At 54.1% G+C, this 19,740-nt stretch overlaps 1 protein-coding gene across 1 annotated transcript; it reads left to right on the top strand.

Annotated features, from left to right (window-relative positions):
• The first annotated feature begins 1,259 nt into the window (after positions 1–1,259).
• TGME49_209960 (glycosyltransferase) lies at positions 1,260–18,697 on the top strand. The gene is made up of 20 exons (XM_002369704.2): positions 1,260–3,526; positions 4,351–5,358; positions 5,783–5,955; positions 6,213–6,396; positions 6,645–6,898; positions 7,502–7,774; positions 8,120–8,252; positions 8,706–8,882; positions 9,156–9,499; positions 10,137–10,562; positions 10,767–11,115; positions 11,745–11,841; positions 12,385–12,591; positions 13,251–13,406; positions 13,759–13,955; positions 14,374–14,610; positions 15,413–15,658; positions 16,165–16,314; positions 16,618–16,863; positions 17,389–18,697. The coding sequence occupies exons 1-20, from the start codon at positions 3,338–3,340 to the stop codon at positions 17,464–17,466; spliced, it is 5,124 nt and encodes a 1,707-aa protein (XP_002369745.1). The 5' UTR covers positions 1,260–3,337; the 3' UTR covers positions 17,467–18,697.
• The last annotated feature ends 1,043 nt before the right edge of the window (positions 18,698–19,740 follow it).

Here is a 19,740-nt window from a genome sequence, read left to right on the forward strand (position 1 = left end):
ATGCACTGAAAACGCGCCTGCCGCTACGAAAGATACATACATGTAACTGTATGTATGTCCATGTGCGTTTTTTATGGATGCAGATATGTCTATATGAGCACATTCCTTTTCATGCATGTACCTGCAAATATAGAGGACCACGAGGATGTAGAGAGGAGGACTTTTGTGAGGGAAAGAGGCCTCAGGAAGCACACCCAGAAATAGGGGTTACGTCAGTTGCGCCTGGACTTTCGTTCCCTGCGTGTTTCTGTATCTCTGTTGTGAATCCAAAGTTTCACGAAGACGCATCACGAAAAATTCCTAGCAAAAACAGCTCTTCTCTGAAGAGACAAATGCCCCGGCGTAAGTGCCTTTGCTCCTTCAGTGCCGGACGAGCTCTCAGCCGAGGCTCTTTCGTGTGCAAGATGGTATGTCATTTAAAGACAGGGCGCAGAGAAAGCCGGACTTCTGCTTTCCATCTTGCGTGGGTCTTTGTTCGTCGGATCCCAGTTCTCTCTTGCTTTCATGGCCATGTTAAGCGCAGCGAGAACTACCGTGGCGCATTGACCATGAATTCGTCATAGCTCTTTGAGAAAGTGACCCCTGCAACACGTACATACAAAGAGACATGCGGCACCACTAACACATGCCCATTCGTGATATAAAAATATATTTATATATATTGAGACCTGCACATGCACCTGGTCGGCTGCATGTGTGTATGTTGCGGGTATGTTTGTACTTTGACGTGCACATGATTTCGACGCTTTCAAACGTTTTTTCACGTCCAGAAAAGATGTGCAGGACTGCTTTCTTCTGTTCCATAAAGGTGGCTAGTTTTTCGACGCCAAAAAAGAACGCGCTTGCTTGTTTCATGTCACCTTCAATGAAATATTGATTTCCCTCTGTTCTGTTTGTGCCTTCCGCGGCGAGTGGCTTTGTCACACAGGCACCGTTAGCCTTCGCTTTTTCGTGTCTTTCCCTGATTTCAAGACGGCGAACAGTTTAAAGCGGTGAGGACCTCTGCGCGTGGTTCTGTTTCTCAACCGACATCGGACCAGCAGTCTCGGATGTATCAACTTGGACTCGCGAATTCTACACACTTGAGGAGGGAACACAGGTGCCGACAGATCGATACATACTTCCACACTCTAGACCAGTCTTCCGTCCACAGAAAACTCCCCCGCCGCGCTCAGCCGCGTCTCGCGGAACAGACACCACCTTAGGATTCGCCAAAGTGCGCAACGCACCAGTTGATTCTGCGTTCTTCTGCGGAAACAGCGACAGAACCTGCGACTGGAAGGACACAGCCACGCGACCCGACACCTTCGCAGCACTGAACCGACGGTTCTCGTGTACACGATTCCCTCTCCCGGGAAACGGTACACTTCTTGCTGTGTGTGAGTGCGTGTGGGTGTGAGTCAGTGTAGATCGCTGTTGAACTCCAGTTGAGAGATGCGGACAACGAAGTTCTCCACAGTTGCTGGGCACCACCACCCCACTACTGTACTGAAAAGACAGCGAAAAGTCTGAATTTCAACGTGCAACCACGTCCAGGTTTCCCCAAATTGTCTCCATGTTCTAGGCATGGAGGGGATCTCGTCTGAAGCACGCGATCCTCGTCTTTTTGCCTGCCAGTCTCGTGTAAGAGGCGTTCGCTGTTTCTCTCGACATTTTAACAAGCACATGTGGGGCGCGGAAAGGGAGTTTGCGTGTAGATGCGCTCCACAGAAAGTGTCTGCGGCTTCGGGTCTGACTTGCATGTTCGGATAAGAGGTTGGGCGGCCCCTGCACGTCGTCCCGGGGGTGCTAACGGGTACCTCGCCTGTCTCCTTTTTTGCGGTTTCTTTTCGAGGGTGAGAAGCAGCAGGGGCGCAAGTGAGTGGAACGCCGCGAGTCAAAGGCAGCGCGCCCTTTGCAGAGCAAAACGGTAGGTTGGAGGAGAACCGGCGCGAGACAGAATGGAGAAAGTCGGGCTGCGGTTTTTGACCTCTACCAGGCAGAGCGACGCACAACAGCTACATCTGGAAATAGATGTGCGCGTACCGAAGACGCGGGAGCACACAGTCAGGCGCAAGGCTGAAAAGGAGGTGGTGGCTTTTTCCGTCAAAAGAGACTGCAGAAAAAGCACGTTTTTGTACAGATCCCGGGGGAAGTATCGCCGCCAAGCGTTCTCATCGTTGGGCTGCTTCCGCGCGATCTCGGTTTCTCTGCTACCAGCATCCAAGCTCGCGTAGCCCGAGCCTGCGTTTTCTGGCAAAAAACTCCTGACCTTTGCGCCTGCTTTTTCGGGAGTATCTGGCGACTCGCCGGTTGCTGAGCACGTTGTCTGCGTTCACGTCTTTCATCTGCGACTCCTTTTGCCCACTTTCTGTGAGTGACTTCTTTCTCCGCCTGTGTGCTGCGCTGACATCTGCCGCTGTCCCGTCTCGCGTTGAAGAAACGCGCGCGCTCAACCTGCAGAACTCGCCTCGAGCGTACCCATTTTCGCCTGCAAGAAACGCTGAAAGCAAGACCCGTCCGTCTTCGACAGAGAGAGAAGGACACCGCCGACGGCGGTCCCGAGTTTCAGCTCTCCGGCTGAACAAATACCGGCGATTCTCCGCGGCCACACACCTTTGCAAAGCGCAACTCGGTCTCCGGAAACTCGGCGTGAACCTGAGATGTACACACACCTGACTTCGTGGCGGCCAGAATGGACTGCCCGGGATTTTCGAAGTCGCACTGATTCCCGAATTTTTCCACACTTTCGAGGCCGCATTTTTTCCTTGTCCTCTCTCCGACCGCCTCTGTGTCTGCCAAGACATCCGGGAGAAACGCGACGTTTTCCCGGTCCACCCGCCTTACGTCTCGTCTCCCCGGCAACCCAGGCTCCTTTTCACTGACTCCCCTTGAGAAGCAGCAGGAGAACGTTGAAGCGCGTTTTGTGCGCCTGGAGCTTCTGCTGTCGCCTCAGACACGAAAGGCACCTCGAGGGCCAAAGCGAAGAAGGATTGCAGCCATCACGCGTGATCGCGAGCTGATATAGAGACTTCGCTTTCGACGTCCCTCTTCTGTTCGGATTCTCGAGCTGCTTCCTCCTCTGCATGAGGGAGACCCTTCCCACTGTTTGACGACGACGCGGCTGCTCCGCCCGTTTCTCGGTTCCTTCGTTCTTTTTCTTTGCTTTGTACCCCGCGCTTTTCTCCCGCGAGAAGCGTGAAACCGGACACAAAGACACTTGTGCAGGTCCGTTTTCTCCTCGCATCCGTCTGCGGACTCCTTCCTTCACAGGCTGTGCCGGTCTCTCTCTGTCTCCGGGTCTCGTTTTTCGTGTCTCTCTCTTTGCTGGTCGCCTACCACTCTGGCGAGACTCCCCATGGCTCTTCCGACTTCGGAGCTGTCTCCCCCTGGCGGGGTGGCTGAGAGCTCGCACTTGAACGGAGATCCTTTCCAAGAAAGACAGCAGTACATCACCAAATGCCCGAGCTGCTCCTTTCTTCGCTTCTCGCCTCCGGACTGCAGCTCAGTGGAAACGGCCTACGCGACAGACGTGACTGTCTTCGAGGTAAACGCACCCTGCGAAGCTGCAGAGCGAGTGAAGCCTTTCGCGTCCCACAGTGTCGGAGGTCGATTCGAAATGCACACCAGCGGGGTGTCTCCAGGCGTCTCCTCTCGCTGTCGACTGCCGCCTTCTCCTGGTGGCTCTCCAGGTGTCTCCGCGGGTATAGGCTATCCCTGCGAGTCCCGTTTTCGTTCCGATAGAATGCATCGCCGAGATCTGTTCATCTGTCGAGAAGGCCTCGCCAGAGATGCACAGATCCTGCAATTCCAGATGTCTAAATACGCACTTTTGTCCGCAGATCCGTGGTCTCCGTTTCTCTGCGGATCTGTTTCGTCTATGGATCTGGACGTTTTTACGAATAAACATGTGCCCACACATCCACATGAATTCCCAGCAGAAAAGGACGCAGGTGTACATACAGGAAATTCTTTTCTCCAGGACAAAACTCGCTTTTAAGCCGACCCTGTTTGTCTTTGTCCCGAACCCCACCACTGAACGACACGTTAGGGAGCTCCACAGAACTTGATGTTCTGTTTTAACTCCCCGTGGTAAAACGATGTAGAATGGCGGAAGAAAGTTGAAGAGTGAAGCAGTGGGTGGGCGTTAGGCACCGAGCAGCCAGTATCCTTTCTTCTAGAAAGAACTTTACGAGCACTTTGTTTGAAGCAAAGAAATGGATGAGAGGGCCTGCTTCTCTGGCTGAACCGTCTGAGATGTAGCGGGTCCGCAGACGCAGTTTCTTTTCGGCTTAACCTTTCTGTTCACTTCTTGCTGTTGGCTTTCGTTGTGAATGCCACCACCTTTATTTCACTGGTGTCTGTTTCCAGAGAGACCAAGGCATCCTCGTGGAGAGTTTCCTGGAGTTCACGCGCGCCGTCAGAGGAACGCAGTTGCAGCTGCTTCGGGAGGAGTCGCCTTTGAGTTCCGCTTCCGAGCATCGCCTCTCGGTGCCTTCTTTGTCAACGTCTCTGACGCCAGGCTCCGAGAAAGAAGCGACTCGCTGCCTGTATCGCATTGTGGAGGGCGGTTTCCGAGAAACGTTTCCTCCCATCCCTCACAGCCTTCACTATCCAGACAGCGTTTCGCTGTCTTCTCCCAAGAGCGGCAAGAGCCGCAGCGAGGCTGTCGAGGTGACGGTGTCCACGGCAGTCTCGCCCTCGACTCTCTCGCTGCCTCTCGGCGAAAGTTACAGCGAGAACTTTTCTCCCCACTCTGCTCTGTCGCACGCAGAAGCCGCCGCTGCGGTCGCGGCCCGCGTCGACGCCGCGAGAAGCTCCGCCGCCGTCGCTCTGCCCGGCCAGCTCAACGCCCTCGCTTCCCACCTCGAGCACCGGCTGTACAGACATCGGACGGCTGCGCGCCAGACCGACGGGTCCCCGGCTCCGGGGACCTCTCGCTCGGAGGAGCGGAAGACTGCGCCGCGTCCGTCGGTCTCGCAGGAGGACGAAGAAGACTTTTTCGCGGGAGAAGAAGCGAAGAGAGACGGCAGCGACAACCTAGACGACCGCGTGCGAAAGTTCCGCGTGCTCGTCGCTGGCGCCCTCCTGCCGGGCGTCCTCGACGGCACTGCGGTGTACGTACAGGAGGCGAGGATCCGCGAAGCCGAGGGAACGCAGGGAGAGCTGAACTTCGCGGGAGGAGAGAAGAGACAGACGGAGGAGGAAGAGAAGGAAGACGAGGCGAGCGTCGCTTTGGACAACGCAGACTTTTGCACGAAGCAGGGCCGCAAAAAGACGCAAAATTCGGGAATCACCGCTGAAGCGCTGCTGCAGGATCTTCTCCACGACTTCGCCTACGGAGGCCTCTTCAGCTGTGTTGGAGGCAGACCAGAGGAGGTACGAGCGGCGACCCGGGAGAGGACTTGAGAGTTGATTTGTAAAAGATTCCCTCTCGGAGGGAGGTGGTGAAAGCCTCGCAAGCATCAACTTCTTCCCGTTCAGCTTCACCACCCGCGCTTTGCTTTCGCTCGAACACTGTGGACGCCTAGAAGCCTTGACAGACAGCTGTCTCCTTCCTGGTTCGCTAGTCTCAGGGTCGCAGGACCTTTCTGTTTATATTTGGGACGTCGCCGAGCGAGCTCTCAGAGCGAAAACAACGCATGGATGAGTCTTTTGCGGGTCGGGACTTTTAAATCTGTTCAAGGAGAAGTGCAGTTGCGTGCAGGACTGTTTCTACATTTCAGTGGAATTCGTTGGAGACAAAAAAGAAGGAGGAACTCTGGCAAAGACCGTGTTCATCCCGCGTTTGTTGTGCTTGCAGAGAGACGAGACTCAGGCAGAGACGTCTGGGACAGAGAGAACCCAGAAGACGGTGGAGGCGAGTGTCGTTGCACTGCTGGAAGCTCCGAAAGAGAAGGACCTGGGTGGACAGTCATCCGAGGGCGAGTCACGCGAAACAACGCCCAAGTTGTTTCTCTACTTCCACTTCAAAACGTAGGACAAACAGATCGACTCCGTCTCTTTGGCACGACTCTTTGCTTCTTTCTTTTTTTGCCTGTTAGCTCCGACGAGATGGTGCATGCAGTGGCCAATCCCGACCAATGGCAACCTTCCAGGAGGCGCTGGGTGCCTTCTGTCTTTTTCGGTGCCTCTGTCTAGTGTCCTTTCCACTTCCTCTTTCTTCCCCCTCTTCGTCTCCCGTGTTCACCTGTCCACTTCTGTACGCTCCTTTTCTGTGTCGTTTTTTTCAGCTCCGACGAGATGAAGCATGCGCTCGAGAGCTCCGAGTGGGCGGGGTTCCAGGCAGCGTTGCAGAGCCTCTGTGTCTCCGGCTCTCTGACGTCGAGGCTTTTCCACGGCGTCGCTCATTCGCGCCGTGAGATCACAGGCGCCTGCGCTCCTGCGGTCCTCGACGTTTCTCCTCACTCACAGGAGGTGTGTCTAATCATCCGCACATACACGGACATGTATATACATATATACATACATATATATACATATATATATATATATATATATGTAAATGCACATATGTGTCTGTGCATGTGTAATTCTTTCTATGTGTACCACGTCTCTGTGTATACACACGCACGAATGGATGTATACATATATTCATAAATATATATGTATGTATACCGTTGTATATTTTTGTTTGCAAGTCCCTTTTGCGTTTTGCGCTTCAGCCGACGCCGTTTGTGCCTCCTCAGGAGCAGGCCGCGGGTCCCCGGCGTGACACGTTCGACTGGTCGACGCAGTTGGACGGGAGCGCCGTCGTTCAGGAGGATCCGCGGCTGCGGGATGTGGTGGACCAGCTGCAGCATCGCTTCGGCCATCTCCGTCGCGTGATTGAAAGCATTACAAGGAAGTTTGGAAGCCTCGAGACCTTTGCGAGCGGCCACAAGGTCTTTGGATTCCAGAGAGTCGAAGCAGACAGAGGGTACGCGCGGAGGCCCCGTTGGCCACAGTTATTTACCTCTCCGTTTTTCTTCGAGCGAGGAAGGCCGAGGACTCTGTCCGTTTCGGGGAGGGAGGGGGGCGGGGTCTACGGAAACGACTTGGTTGTTTCTATAGAGACGTTTGCATGAAAAAAGTGCTCTGGTGGCGGACACCGCCGCGAAGGCAGAGGAAGGAAGAGTCGCCAGTGTCGCAATCTCCACAGGGCACTCACTGTCCGTGCGTCAACCTTTTCACAGACATACACGCTTGTCCTCACAGGGTCCATGGGGAGGTCCGCGACCCTTCTGTCGACTTAGATCTGTCGTCTGTCTGTACACATATACATCTGAATAACGCTTGTATCTATCTACCTATCTGATCCTGTATCGGTGTCTCTCTCTCCGTTTACCTTTGCATTTTTATCTGTGTTTTTTTTATCTATACGTCGATATTCATCGCCACCTCAGTGTGTCTGTGTGTGTGGCGCCGTGGCGCTGCGTCTGCACATCGGTTGGGGTTGCACCAAAACCGAGACGAGCATGCGATTCAGCAGCCAAGTTTACGGAGATCCAAATGTATGCACTTGTGGACATCCTTTTTCTAGGCGCCCTGGAGGCTGGTCCTATCGAGAGTGGCTGCCGCATGCGTCGCAAGTATTTCTCTTTGGAGATTTCAACGAGTGGAATCGAACGTCGCACCCTCTGCAGCGTGAGCCGCGCGACGCCTCTCCCTTCTTCTTCGAGACTGAACTTGGGCTCGACTCGGAGGTCGCGACAGAGAGAGGGTCTGCTGAAGGAGACAAACGCACGCAAGAAGGAGGCGTCTGGAGTCTCTTTATTCCAGACCACGCCGACGGCTCTTGGGCGCTCCCCCATCGGTGAGTTTACACCGTCTGTTCGCACTCTCTCTGACCGCGGAGACACGCGTCACTTCGGCTTCTGCCCTTGCTTCTCTTCTTCACCCGGCGACAGACGCTCTCCCGTTCTGCTGCGCCTCTTCCGTTTCGCAGTCTGTCGCCTCGTCACTGGAGAGCTATTGGTCCGGCCCGCTCTGTCTCTTCCCGTCTCTTCCCCCCCCCCTGCGTTTTTGTCTCCGTCGGACTCTCTATCTTGCTTTTTCGTCTTTCTCTCTGAGTCGGTGCGCGTTCACGGTGTCTCTCAGCAGGTCTTCTCTCAGGTGCACAGACACCGTCGTTCCGCGACGTTCTCGTTGCTTGCTTCAGATCGCGCGTGCGAGTTCGAGTGGTTTCTGCGAACGGAGAAGACTTTGACCGTGTGCCTGCCTGGGCGACTGTCACATGGAAAGGCGAGGCGTCCAAGTTATTCAACGCCGTCATTTGGAAGCCGCCGCGCGAAGTGAGAGTCTCTGTCGTCGAACGCAGTGTTGCAGAAACGGAGAGGTCGTCTCTGGGTTTTACCTCACATGAAGACTCAAACGCTCTTTCAGCGCCGCCCTCTTCTCGTCGGAACAGAGGCACGAATTCGTCTGTTTTTTACGCTTGCGTTTGCGTATTGGTGTAAGGAAGAGTTCTGCTTCTTCTCAAGCAGTATTCCGTTTCTCTCCCCGTCGTTTTGTTGCGATGTAAAAGACTGGAAACCTGCGTCACTCGCTTCATTTTTGCTTCGGCTGTCGTCTGCTTCAGAGCCTGAGAGATCCCGGGTGGCCGTGGCGCGGGCAGCAACTTTGTTCTCGCCCTGTCTCCCGCTCGAGTGCAGCTTGTCCGCCTCCGTCTCGTTTGCGGGCCTTCCTCTCATTGAGGGCAGTAGGAGTTTTCTCTCTGCATGCACCTGAATTTCTTGCCTTCGCAGGAGGAGTACGTCTGCCGCCACCCCAGCCCCACCGCGGGGACTCTGGAGGCCGCGCCTCGCGTCTACGAAGCCCACATCGGGGCAAGCGACCCCAGCGGAGAGCGACTGGGGACCTACTCCGACTTCGTCGACGTCGTCCTCCCGCGCATCAAACGACTCGGCTACAACACAGTGCTGGTCAGGAGAAGCGGCAGCGGGAGAGAAGACGCAAGAGGAAAGAGGAAACGGAAACAGAGGGCAGAAGAAGGGGAAAAGAAGACAGAGAACGAGGGAGAGGAGAAGAAACAGGAGCGTCAGTGGTGCGTGTTCTTGTCTTCCTTGTTTATCGTTAGAGTGTGTGGCTCGCGTCTCCTTTCTTGCCTGTGGCGTCTGGGCTTCGGCGTTCGAGGCGTCGCTTCTCTTTTCTGCACCTCTTGTCGAGGTTTCCTTTTCCTTCTCTCCCATTTTCAGCTCAACGGCGTCATTGAGCATGCAGACTACGCGTCGTTTGGATTCTACGTGTCCAGCCCGTTCGCGGTGAGCAGCCGCTTCGGGACTCCCGAGGAGTTTCGCCGCCTCGTCGACTCCGCGCATGCAATCGGTCTGAGAGTTCTGCTCTCCATTTACCACTCACATGTCTCGCGGAACGCTCTGGAGGGCCTCGGGAACATGGACGGTTGTGAGTCGACTTACTTTTTGGATGGCGACGCTGGCACCAATGCGGAGTGGCAGGAAGCGAAGTTGTTCGACTTTGGAAAAACCGAAGTCCTCAGGTATCTCCTCTCAAACATCAAGTTCTTCGTCGACGTCTACAAGTAAGTCTGGGTCGACAACGCCTCACGGTTTCGGGGTGGAGGCGCCGGGTCTTGGAGCAGCGTGTCCGGTGAAAAGTCCATAGCGTCGAAAGTCGAGTCTCCGTAGGAACTCATCACGTCATAGCAAAAACTAGCGGAAAAACGCGACTTCCACCTTTGAGCTGCAGTTTGAAAGGTAGCTCTAAAACTCCCCCGAATGCGAAACGCGCGCCAAAACCCACAGTCGCTGGAAAGGCGCTTCGACGAAGTCCGAACACTTGCTGGGGACGGTCCAATCACGAGTTCACACATGCATCTTGGCAGGTAGCAGAATCGACATCCCGTCCCGCGCGCGCCCTTGACGCAGCCGCTATGGACCCGATGAGTTGGAGAGAGACTCGCGTATTCGTTTTACATTTCAAACGTGCCTGACGAGAAACAGTTTCGACCGTGGGCCAGGGAAACTGGAGAGCGAAAAACGGTCAACTGTCGGGGTCCTCCAGGAGGGAGGTCGAGACCGAGGCGGTCTCTCGACGTTAAGGCGATCTTTTCTCCAGTGGGGGGAAAGGATTTGAAGACGCGAAGGCGGCAGGAAGAAAGAGACTCTGTCTGATCTGCTGCGTTCCTCTTGTTTTCTCGCGCTTTTCCGTGTGTACAGCGTGGACGGCTTCCGATTCGAAGGCGTCACCTCGATGCTGTACACGCACCACGGGACAGCTCGACGCTTCGATCCGTTTGACTACGGGGCGTACTTCGAGCCAGGGTCTCTGCAGGCCTCGTCACTCCTCTACCTCTCCATCGCCAACTCGCTTCTCGCTTCCCTGCTGCCCTCGCCGCGCCGTCTGTCGATCGCAAACGAATGGTCTGCTTTTCCGACGCTCTGCCGGCGCGTCGACACGGGTGGGCTTGGCTTCGACTTCCGCCACGAAGGCGGCTGGGCGCAGAAACTCCGCGCGCAACTCCAGCAACTCGGCGGCCGCTCCTGGCGCCTGAACGAACTGGTGTGGACGGTCGCCAGCAAGCCGAACACGGAGAAGGTTCTTGCTGCATTCGAGGATGCAGACACAACGCGACGGTGCAAACGGTAACGACCTCCACTTGCTCGAACGTTCCGGACTCTCCGCGCTTCTTCTTTCTCTTCTTCTTTTTCTTCTTCTTTCTCTTCCTCTTTCTCTTCTTCTTTCTCTTCTCCTCTGTCGTCTTTTGCTTCTTCTTCGTCTTCTCTGTCTGGTTCTCTCTTGTGTTTGGGGGTTCTGAAGGTTCGTCGTGGTGCGTTTCTGCGTTTCAGGCCTTTGTCGGTGGCTCTGTTTTCATGGGAGTCGCTGCACACGCATGCAGTTGGAGGCGTCGCGCCGCATGTGACGGAGTTGGCGGCGGGGTTGGCGCGTCAGGGCCATGAGGTGCATATTTTTGTCCGCGCGACCGGCATGGAGGCGGTGACGACAGTCCACTTCGACGTCACATATCACCAGTGCACCTTCAACCTCGACAGAGACTTCGTGAAGGAAATGGGGAACATGTGCGACAGCTTCGTCCAAAGGCTCCTCCAAGTCGAGGCCTCCAGAGGCGAAACCTTCGACATCTGCCATGCACACGATTGGCTCGCTGCCCGCGCAATGGTTCGAGCCAAACAGCTGGTGAGCCGACCACAGCGAGCAAAGAGAAACCAGAGAAACCGAGAGGAAACGGGGAGAAGAGAGGCGACAGGAAGAAGTGAAGAAGAAGAAGAAGGTGGGGAACAGGGAGGAACAACGAGCAGGAAGACGGAGCGTGAGATTCGGCTGCAGGCGCCAAACCGAGTGTAATATGCATATCTTTTTATCTGCACTCCAGCTAAACAGGTATCCGTTTCGCGTTTCAGACAAATGAGTATCAGCGTGCACAGAGGCCTCCTCGCGGAATCAGGAATTTCGAGGAGGTCGCGTTCAGTCCAAGGGCAAGTCGTGATTTAGCTTGTAAATGTCCGGAGCACTTGCTCCGTTTTTGCGGGACGTTTGCCTTCGAGAACGTCGTGGGTTCTCTCTCGACCACGAGAGAGGGTGTGGCGAAGCGCGAGGAAGGGGCGCAGAGAGGAAAGCTCTTCCGGGCAGGCTTGTGTTTCATCGGCGCGCTCTCGATTCGGTTTTCCTCCAGTTTCAGTCGTTTCAGTTGCAGCGACTTGAAAAGAAAGAGCGGGGTCGACTCCCCGTGCTGAGGCGAAAACGAGAGAGCTCCCTGAGATCGAGAACATGTTTTACACAATTTGCATGCGGTCTCTCTCCACCAGGGCAGGACGGCAGTCATGACAATGCACTCGACAGAATTCGGACGCTGCGGAAACAACGCTTACGGCGGAGTTTCGAAGAGCATTCGCGACATCGAAGGTGGGGAAACCACACACGAGAACGTCACAAAAAGATAGATTAGACAGAAAAGAGAGAACATCTGCAAGATGAGAAAGACGGGGGCGGAAGAGAGTGGAACAAATGTAGAAAGGAAGAGTCGAGCACGCAGAAACAGACACCCACACATGGAGAGATTCGACAAGTCGACATCTCTCGATCCGCATTTGCTGATGCTTCCCTTCTTGAACGCGTGAGCCTGGGTCGCGTGGAAACTCCTGAACGCGTTGCTTTCCTTTCCTCTTTTGTGGGTTCTCATTCGACTTTTTTCGTTCGTTTTCTTCTACCGCCCTTCTCTCTCTCTCTCTGCCGCGCGCGGTCTCTCCTCTTGTGCTGGTCTCTCTTCTTGTGCTGGTCTTTTTTCCTCGGTCACGCCTTTTTCTTCCTTCTCGCGTTTCTTCGCCGACCGTTCTCTCTCTTGTATGCCTTTCATTCGTCTTCCACTTTTCGCTTTCTCCGCTTCATCCTGTCCACCCGCTTCTTCTCCTCTTTCGCGCCTGCGCGCGTTTCCGCCTCTCTCCGCAGCTGAGGCATGTCACATGGCCGACCGCGTCATCTGCGTCAGCGGCGTGCTCGCACAGGAAGTGCAGACTCAGTACGGGATCCACCCGGAGAAAATCAAAGTGATTTACAACGGCATTCAGTGCGAGCGATTCGACGGCGAGGTGGACGCGGGCGAAGTCAAGGCGCAGTACGGCATCCCTGCGATGGACCCCACCTTCCTGTTCGTCGGTGAGACTTGTTCGCTCGCGTGTCTGCGGCCTGAGATGACTCGTGAGACTCGGGTCTCGACTCGGATGGGAGTGCAGCTCTTTTTTTCTGCTGGGCGGTTCTCTCTGCGAAACATATCCGCTTGGATGTGCAGGAACGACTGTCGTGGATGGACGTTTCAAGGAACGCCAGAACATGGGAGGGAAACCGCCGCACCACTCCCTCCATCCTCGCGGGGGCTTGACAGACACTCGACGGCGCTCCCTGGGGAGTTTGGCAGGGCCTCTTGTGGTTGATGTCGTTCACCCCTCTGTGTACACTGGATCTAGGTTTCCTCTCTGTTCCCTCTCTCGTTCTGACCGTTGCAAAGATCCTCACGTTGACCATGTCCTGGAGAAGTGACAGGAACTTCCACGCTTCGATTCTGGCGAGTAGAGACCACGAGAGAGACTCCTTGCGCAGCTCGCGTCTCGCCATACCTCTTTGAATTCAAGCGGCCTGCGTCTTTTTCCGTGGAGATACCCCTCTCGCGTTTAGTGAACCGCTTGGCATCCGTCGTCTTTGTCGAACGGCTGCAGGCGAGTGTCCGATGCAGGAGACATGGTATTGCGTCGTGTCTCCGCTCTTCCGGCGCTTCTTTGATCTTCTTTTTTCAATTCTCTTGCGTCTCCCACCGTCAGGCCGGATGGTGGTCCAGAAGGGTCCCGACCTTCTTCTGGAGGCGATTCCGTTCATCCTGAAATTCCGCAGCGACGCGAAGTTCGTCTTTGTTGGAGACGGCCATATGATGGGACAACTGGTCCAGCGGTGTAAACAGCTCAACGTCGGCCACGCAGGTCTGCTTGCAGAGACACAAACACTCCTCTCAGAGTCCCGAAGGGGGTGACCTTTGCTCGCCAGTTGGCTCTTCTTGCTCTCTCTCTGGTTGCCTTTTCAGGAATGCTTTTCCGTCGTTCAATCTGTCTCTCTTCTTCTGTTCCTTTGTCTATGTCTGCGTCTGTGTCCTTCTCCCGGTCCTTCTCCGCTCCGGCTGTGTCTCGCGTCTCTTCCCCTCCGTCGCTCTGCGTCCTTTGTTCGATTCTCTCTCTTCTCCATTCTCTCTGCTCTCTCCTTCTCTCTGCCGCCGTCGTGGCATGCCTGGCGCTGGCGCGAATGCCTGAGAACCGTCCGTTGTCTTTTTCTCTCCAGTGCGCTTCGTGGGCCAGAGAGGAGGAGCGGTGCTGCATGCGCTTTTCAAGTCCTGCGACGCCGTCGTGGTTCCGTCGAGGAACGAACCGTTCGGCATCGTGGTCCTCGAAGCGTGGAGCTCTGGGAAGCCAGTCGTCGCCACCAACAGCGGAGGCCCTCGCGACTTCGTCAATCCACACCACACTGGCTACTTGGTGGTGAGAGTCGAGAGACTTCCTGAGTTCGCGTGCATCTCTTCTCAACTCTCTACACACGTCTCTCTATCTACCGCTACATATATCTATCTCTCTGTCTACATCTATCTCTTTCTATCTCTCAAAATACCTAGCTCCATGTATATCTACCATTCTGTATCTATCTCCATCTCTCTGTCTATGTGCGGATCTCTCAATCTGTATGTTTACAACTACATACATATACATACATATATATATCTATCTATATATATATGTATATCGCTGTATCTCTGCTCATATGTATCTCTCTATTTTTTTGTGTATACCTCTGTCTGTACATAGAATGGTGTTTTCCATTTTCGATTTCGCGTCTCGGAGCTGTGTCGGAGTCTCTGTCTGTCGACTTTGAGCGTTGTCTGGGAACTTCACTTCGGTGCAGGATCCAGAGCCGGGGAGCATTGCATGGGGCTGCTGCGAGATTCTGAAGAACTTTGAGCACTCGCGGTGGATGGGGTCTCGAGGCCGTGTGACGGCGGCGTTCAGTTTCAGCTGGGATTCCATCGCCACACAAACGGCCGAGATCTACTGCGAGCAGACTTGTCGTCACGACTTGCCGCCGAACTGCACGAACGCGCGAAAGGGTGACACAACGATGGCTCTCGCTCTCGTCGGACCGGTGAGCAAGACGAGGGAACGCAGCTTCCGGGTGTCTCCACAGACACACACACACACATGCGGAGAAGAAGACGTCGCGGCCTTCTTCGGGGCGGGCAACGACGACCTGCGAACGCAAGGCGCCTGCGCTGAGTTCCCCAGTTGGAGGATGCGACGTCTTCCGGGTGCCGCCCTCTTGTGAGAAGGCGAGAAGAGACGCCCAGCCGAAGAGAGAAGAAAACTCTCGGCGCTCCTCCGCAGTTGACGATAGCTCCTTCCTGGCGGTGACATGCGAGCAAACGCGGGAACGCTTGAACGCTTGAACGCTTGAACGCTTGGTCTGTGATCGGGAAAGTCATTTTCCTTTCGTAGTTGCAGCCATCTCTTCTCTTTTCAAAGGAAACGTACACGCGCCGCTTCCCAGCTCTTCGATTTCGAACGTTCAACACCAAAGTGAAGAACTCGCAGAACTGCAGACTTTCATTCCAAAGCTCCTCCGTGGCGTCACTTGTCTAACGAAATGGGAAATCGTTATTTCCGCATGTGCAAACTGCGCGTATGCCAACCCTCTCGAATCTCCCCTGTCTTCTTCGCTTGCCGTCGCATCCAAAAAATGCTGCCATCTTCTTTCTTCCTCGCCTCTGTCTCTCCTCTGTATTCTCTCTCTTCTCTGTCTTCTTCTCTCATGTGTCTTCTTCTCTCTGTCTTCTTCTCTCATGTGTCTTCTTCTCTCTGTCTTCTGTGTCATCGCGTCGCTGTGTCGCGAGACCGCGTTGCCTTTCCTTGACATTCGGAGTTTTCGCTTTGTGTGAACCGCTGGCCAGGCCTTGCATGCGCATATGGCCGTCTTCGACGACGATCCGAACGTAGCGAATGGCTTGGCCCTCTGGCGCACCCTGCGCCTCCTTCTCTTCGTCGTGGCTGACGGCTGGCTGAGCTTCATGGGCAACGAATTCGCTCATCCCGACGAAGTGGACTTGCCGCGTCCCGCAAACCATTTCTCCTTAGCGAAGAACTTCCGCCGGTGGAACCTTGCAGACGACGTCCACCTCAAGTTCAAGCACTGCGAGGTGGGCACGCTGAGTAGACCTCGTGTACAAATGACAACGCATGCATGCACATCTGCGAGTTACGAATTCCAGGGTATTTGCATGTAAAGGATTGTTCAAATCCGCTCGCCGTTGACACCGACGTGTACGAAAACAGTGTGTGCTTCATTGGCAGCAAGTCTCTGTCTGTGGCCACTGCGTAAGTTGAGATTCTTTGTCTAGCCATGACGGGTGTCTACCTTCCTCTTTCTCTGCACATCGCACCATAGTTTCTCCCATGCTTCTGTCTGTGTGCAACTCTGTATTCGCTTCTCCGTCTGTTTCCGCGTTTTATGCTCACACACATATGCATATATATATATGTTTATACATATATATATATATATATATATATGAATTTATGTGTATCTATCGTTAATTGGATGTGCATGTACAACTGACTTGTGAGTGCATAGAAGTTGTCGCTTCTTTTTCGGAGGGCCTGTGCGTCTGGAGACTCGCCGCAGCTTTCCCTGCTGTTTTTTCAGTTTTTCGAGGCCTTCTTGAGCCACTGGGAAAACGTCTTTGGCTCCCAGAGCGCGCGTCACCTGTTCGTCGTCACATGCAGCGAGGAAGAACAAGTCGTCGTCCTCGAACGCGGCGACTGCCTCGTGGCGATCAACCTCCATCCGACGCAAGTGAGGCGCTTCTCTTCTGTCTCTGCGGACTCCTGGTCCCGCGTCTGCCGCTTTCCTTCTGCATCCTTTTGTCTCCAGCTGTCTCCAGCTGCGCCTCTCTCTGGGCCTCTCTTCCCCGTGTCGACGTCGCACTCTTCGCGACGTCCCTTTGCCGCTGCTCTTCCTTTTCTTCTCTTCTCTTTTCTCTGCCTCTGTCCCCTTTTCTTCTCTTCTCTTTTCTCTTCCTTTCGTCTCATTCTGTCCGTTCGGTTCTCTGTGCGTCGTCTTCACAGTCTGTCTTGCGTTTTGTCTCTTGGGTGTCAGAGCTACGAAGGCTTCCACACCGGCTGTATGTACAGCGGCCCCGAGATGCAGCTTCTTTTCGACACGGACGAGGAGCGTTTCGGTGGCTTCGGACGGCTCACGGCCAGAAGCTTGCATCCAGTTCTCTCCGGCAAAGACAGCAGACCGCATTCAGTCAAGCTTTATCTCCCCTCGCGTACGGGCGCTGTCTATGTGTCAAGTCACCTCTTCGACCAACGCTACGCAGCACGATGGGACGCCGATCCTGTGAGTGCATGCAAAACACGGTCAAATCGTAGCTGGAGTGCATGCATGCATGTCTCTGCGGTGCCTGCGTCGACGTCGAGATCGAGATGTACACACATATATGTGGGGATCAATGCGGACGTCGTCTCCATGTGACTCCGATATCTATCTTCCTCGATCTCTCAGTCTCTCTCTATTTCTTTCTGGAGCTGCTTCCGTCTATCTCCATTCTGTATCTGTCTATATCTCTATCTATCTATATCTGTCTATATCTATATCTCTATCTATATGTATCCACAGCTAGCTGGCTAGCTACAAGAGGAACTGTCTTCCAGTATTTGTGTTTGCATGCGTTTGCATGCGTCTGTTTGTGTGGAGAGAGACTGAACGTGTGGCTGTCTCTTTAGACTGATCTACACATGGAAGTCTGCTTGTTCTTGTACGCGGGGGAGATGTGAGGAGAGTGATAGGTCTCTAAGTTTCCTCGCAGTCGCAGTCTGAAGCGTTTCAACGCGGACGAGGGTCACCAAATGCTTTTTTTTTCAGGTGATGCATTTCACAGCCGATGACTTCGTGGCGCATCTCGCAACCGTCAAAGCGGAGTGCATGCAAGCCATCTCGTGATCAAACTTCCACCACACAGGAGACGCCTTCGCCGAAGAAAACAGACCAAGTGCACATACGTTTCTGCATGCCTAGAGATATTCATGTCTACATGCATGCATGCGTCTGCTCGCAAGTGTACCTGCATTGCCACAGGCGCATATTTAGACATCTGCATGTGCGTCTGTCTGTAAGCATTCACAACCGCCAAGTTGTGTGCGCCGTTCTCCAGATGCGCAGACCTGCATCGTTTTAAGAGTGGAGGACTCTGCCTTTCAGAAGACAACAGGCTCGAGAGAGAAAAAGCAGATGCTGTGTGGCTGACGCTTCTTCTTTTCCCCCTTTGAATGACTTCCCGTGTCTGCCGAAGACCAGCGAGACGCCGGCGATGAGAGAGGATCCACTCGTCTCTCTTCTTCCGCCCTCTGAAGTGAGGCAGAGGGCCTTCTGTTTGTCGGGTGTACGTCCACCGCAGCTGCGACTTGGCCAGGCCACGGCGCGGAGGCCGGCGAGTGCCGCGCATGCAGCGCATCGTTTTTTGTGGCGTTTCTTGTGCGTCGCCGTTCTCTCTGTGCGCCGCCCGCCGCGTCGACCTTTTGTTCAGGCGAACGCCCTTCCGTTTTTCCGACTCGTTTTTCTCCGCGCACACTGCGAAAGAGGAAACGAACTGTTTCTTCGCATGCACAGGGGCCGATGCGCGTTTCGCGATCTTCGCACCCATAGTGGCTCCCTCGTCGCGGCTTCTTCTCTTCTCCCGTAGTCTGCGTCTTCTCCCCCGAAGACATTTGACAGAACGGGGAGAGGGGAAAGAAGCTGAACGTATAGGGCGGTGCATATAAGGGCAAGTCCTCTCCTAGAGACCGAAAACGACGCAGCCGCCCAGTCGTTCCACTGTGTTTCACCCTTCTTTGGGGGAAACGCCAGACAACAAAAGACAAAGCGAGAGCGACTATCGCCCAGAGTACTCAGGTGCATCTGCGTCTTAATCCCGCGCGCTTCAGAAACGCTGCTGTTCACTGCTGCTCGTACACTTGCACGCGTTTTGAAACGCCGTCTTTTGTGTGCCTCTGCATGCTTCTCGTTAGACACACCTCCTCTGTCTCTGTTCCACTTTTCCGATGTCGTCCCCCCCCTTTTTGCCTCGTCGCATGCAGCGAGGGGCATGCAGTTTTCCTCTGAAACTCTGTCACAGCGAGATGGTGCCGTGGTTCGACTCTCGCTGAAAACTCTGGAATGTTTTTTGGAAGACGAACCAGCGTTCTCGAGGAGGGGGTGAGCTGCAGTGACACCGGAAACTCGCGCAGTGCCCGGTGGCCACCAACAGACACAACTGCATGCTCCACTCTTCTTTCTTCGAGCATTGCATGCACTTGTCAAAACAGAGACACTCTGCACCTCAGAAACACGTTCCCAGAAATCATGTGATTACAGAGACACAAATTAATGAGAAATCTATCTGAACATATATATATATATATATGTATATATATCCATGTGTAGTTACAGGTGCAGATGGCAGATGCACCACATGTGCATGGATAGTATCTCTATACACGTATACATATGCATATATATATATATTTATACACTTATATTCGGGCGCCTTAGATTCTTCACCGTTTGCTGGATCCTCTATAAAACTGTGCACAGAAGAAAATACTGTGTATTCCGAGAGCATTTACTCATCTACAATATATATATATATATATACATGCTGAATGAGTTGTGAAAGCTTCTGGGAAGACGCGTGACGTTGAGACGAGTTGTTCTGGCGACATGCAGAAGTATCTGTTTCGAGCGTTTCTCGCTTTTCAGTTCGTGAGGTCCCTGAGAGAGATTTGAACCTTTTCCTAACCAGCAGGGCCTTTTTCCAGAAGGCAGAGAATTTTCAGAAGTTCATGGCATGAACAACTTCAAAACGGTTTCTATGCCTCTCCTCACACTTCTTTCCGTCCGCTGCTGTCTCTCTTTCAGCTCCGTCCTCGCCGACGGGGGCTCGGGGCCTCTCTCCGGTCTCGACACGAGCGCTCTGAAAACGCGACTTTCAGAGACCGGGCTGCGGTGCGGCGACAAACGGAGACGGAAGAGACCCGATTGTTTTTCTCGCGGTTTCTGCTGTCGCTGTTTCCCTTTTTCGTGGAGGACCTTAGAGCTGCTGCTCAATTTCGAGCACAAGAAACGCGACGGGGAAACGTGGAGACCGCCTTTTGTGCATGCAATCGGATGTGCAGAGTTCAAGCGCAAAGACACAGTGTGCAACCGCGCCCAGGAAGAGAGAAAGAGAAAGAGAAAGAG

This window comes from Toxoplasma gondii, chromosome Ib (genome assembly GCF_000006565.2).
Source record: "Toxoplasma gondii ME49 chromosome Ib, whole genome shotgun sequence".
NCBI classification, from domain to species: domain Eukaryota; phylum Apicomplexa; class Conoidasida; order Eucoccidiorida; family Sarcocystidae; genus Toxoplasma; species Toxoplasma gondii.

Excerpts from the sequence above, each read along its gene's own strand:
- TGME49_209960 (XM_002369704.2), top strand. The coding sequence starts at position 3,338 with ATGGCTCTTCCGACTTCGGAGCTGTCTCCCCCTGGCGGGGTGGCTGAG. Across the intron at positions 6,899-7,501 it reads AGAGTCGAAGCAGACAGAGG|GCGCCCTGGAGGCTGGTCCT; the intron begins GTACGCGCGGAG and ends TCCTTTTTCTAG. Across the intron at positions 11,842-12,384 it reads GAGCATTCGCGACATCGAAG|CTGAGGCATGTCACATGGCC; the intron begins GTGGGGAAACCA and ends CTCTCTCCGCAG.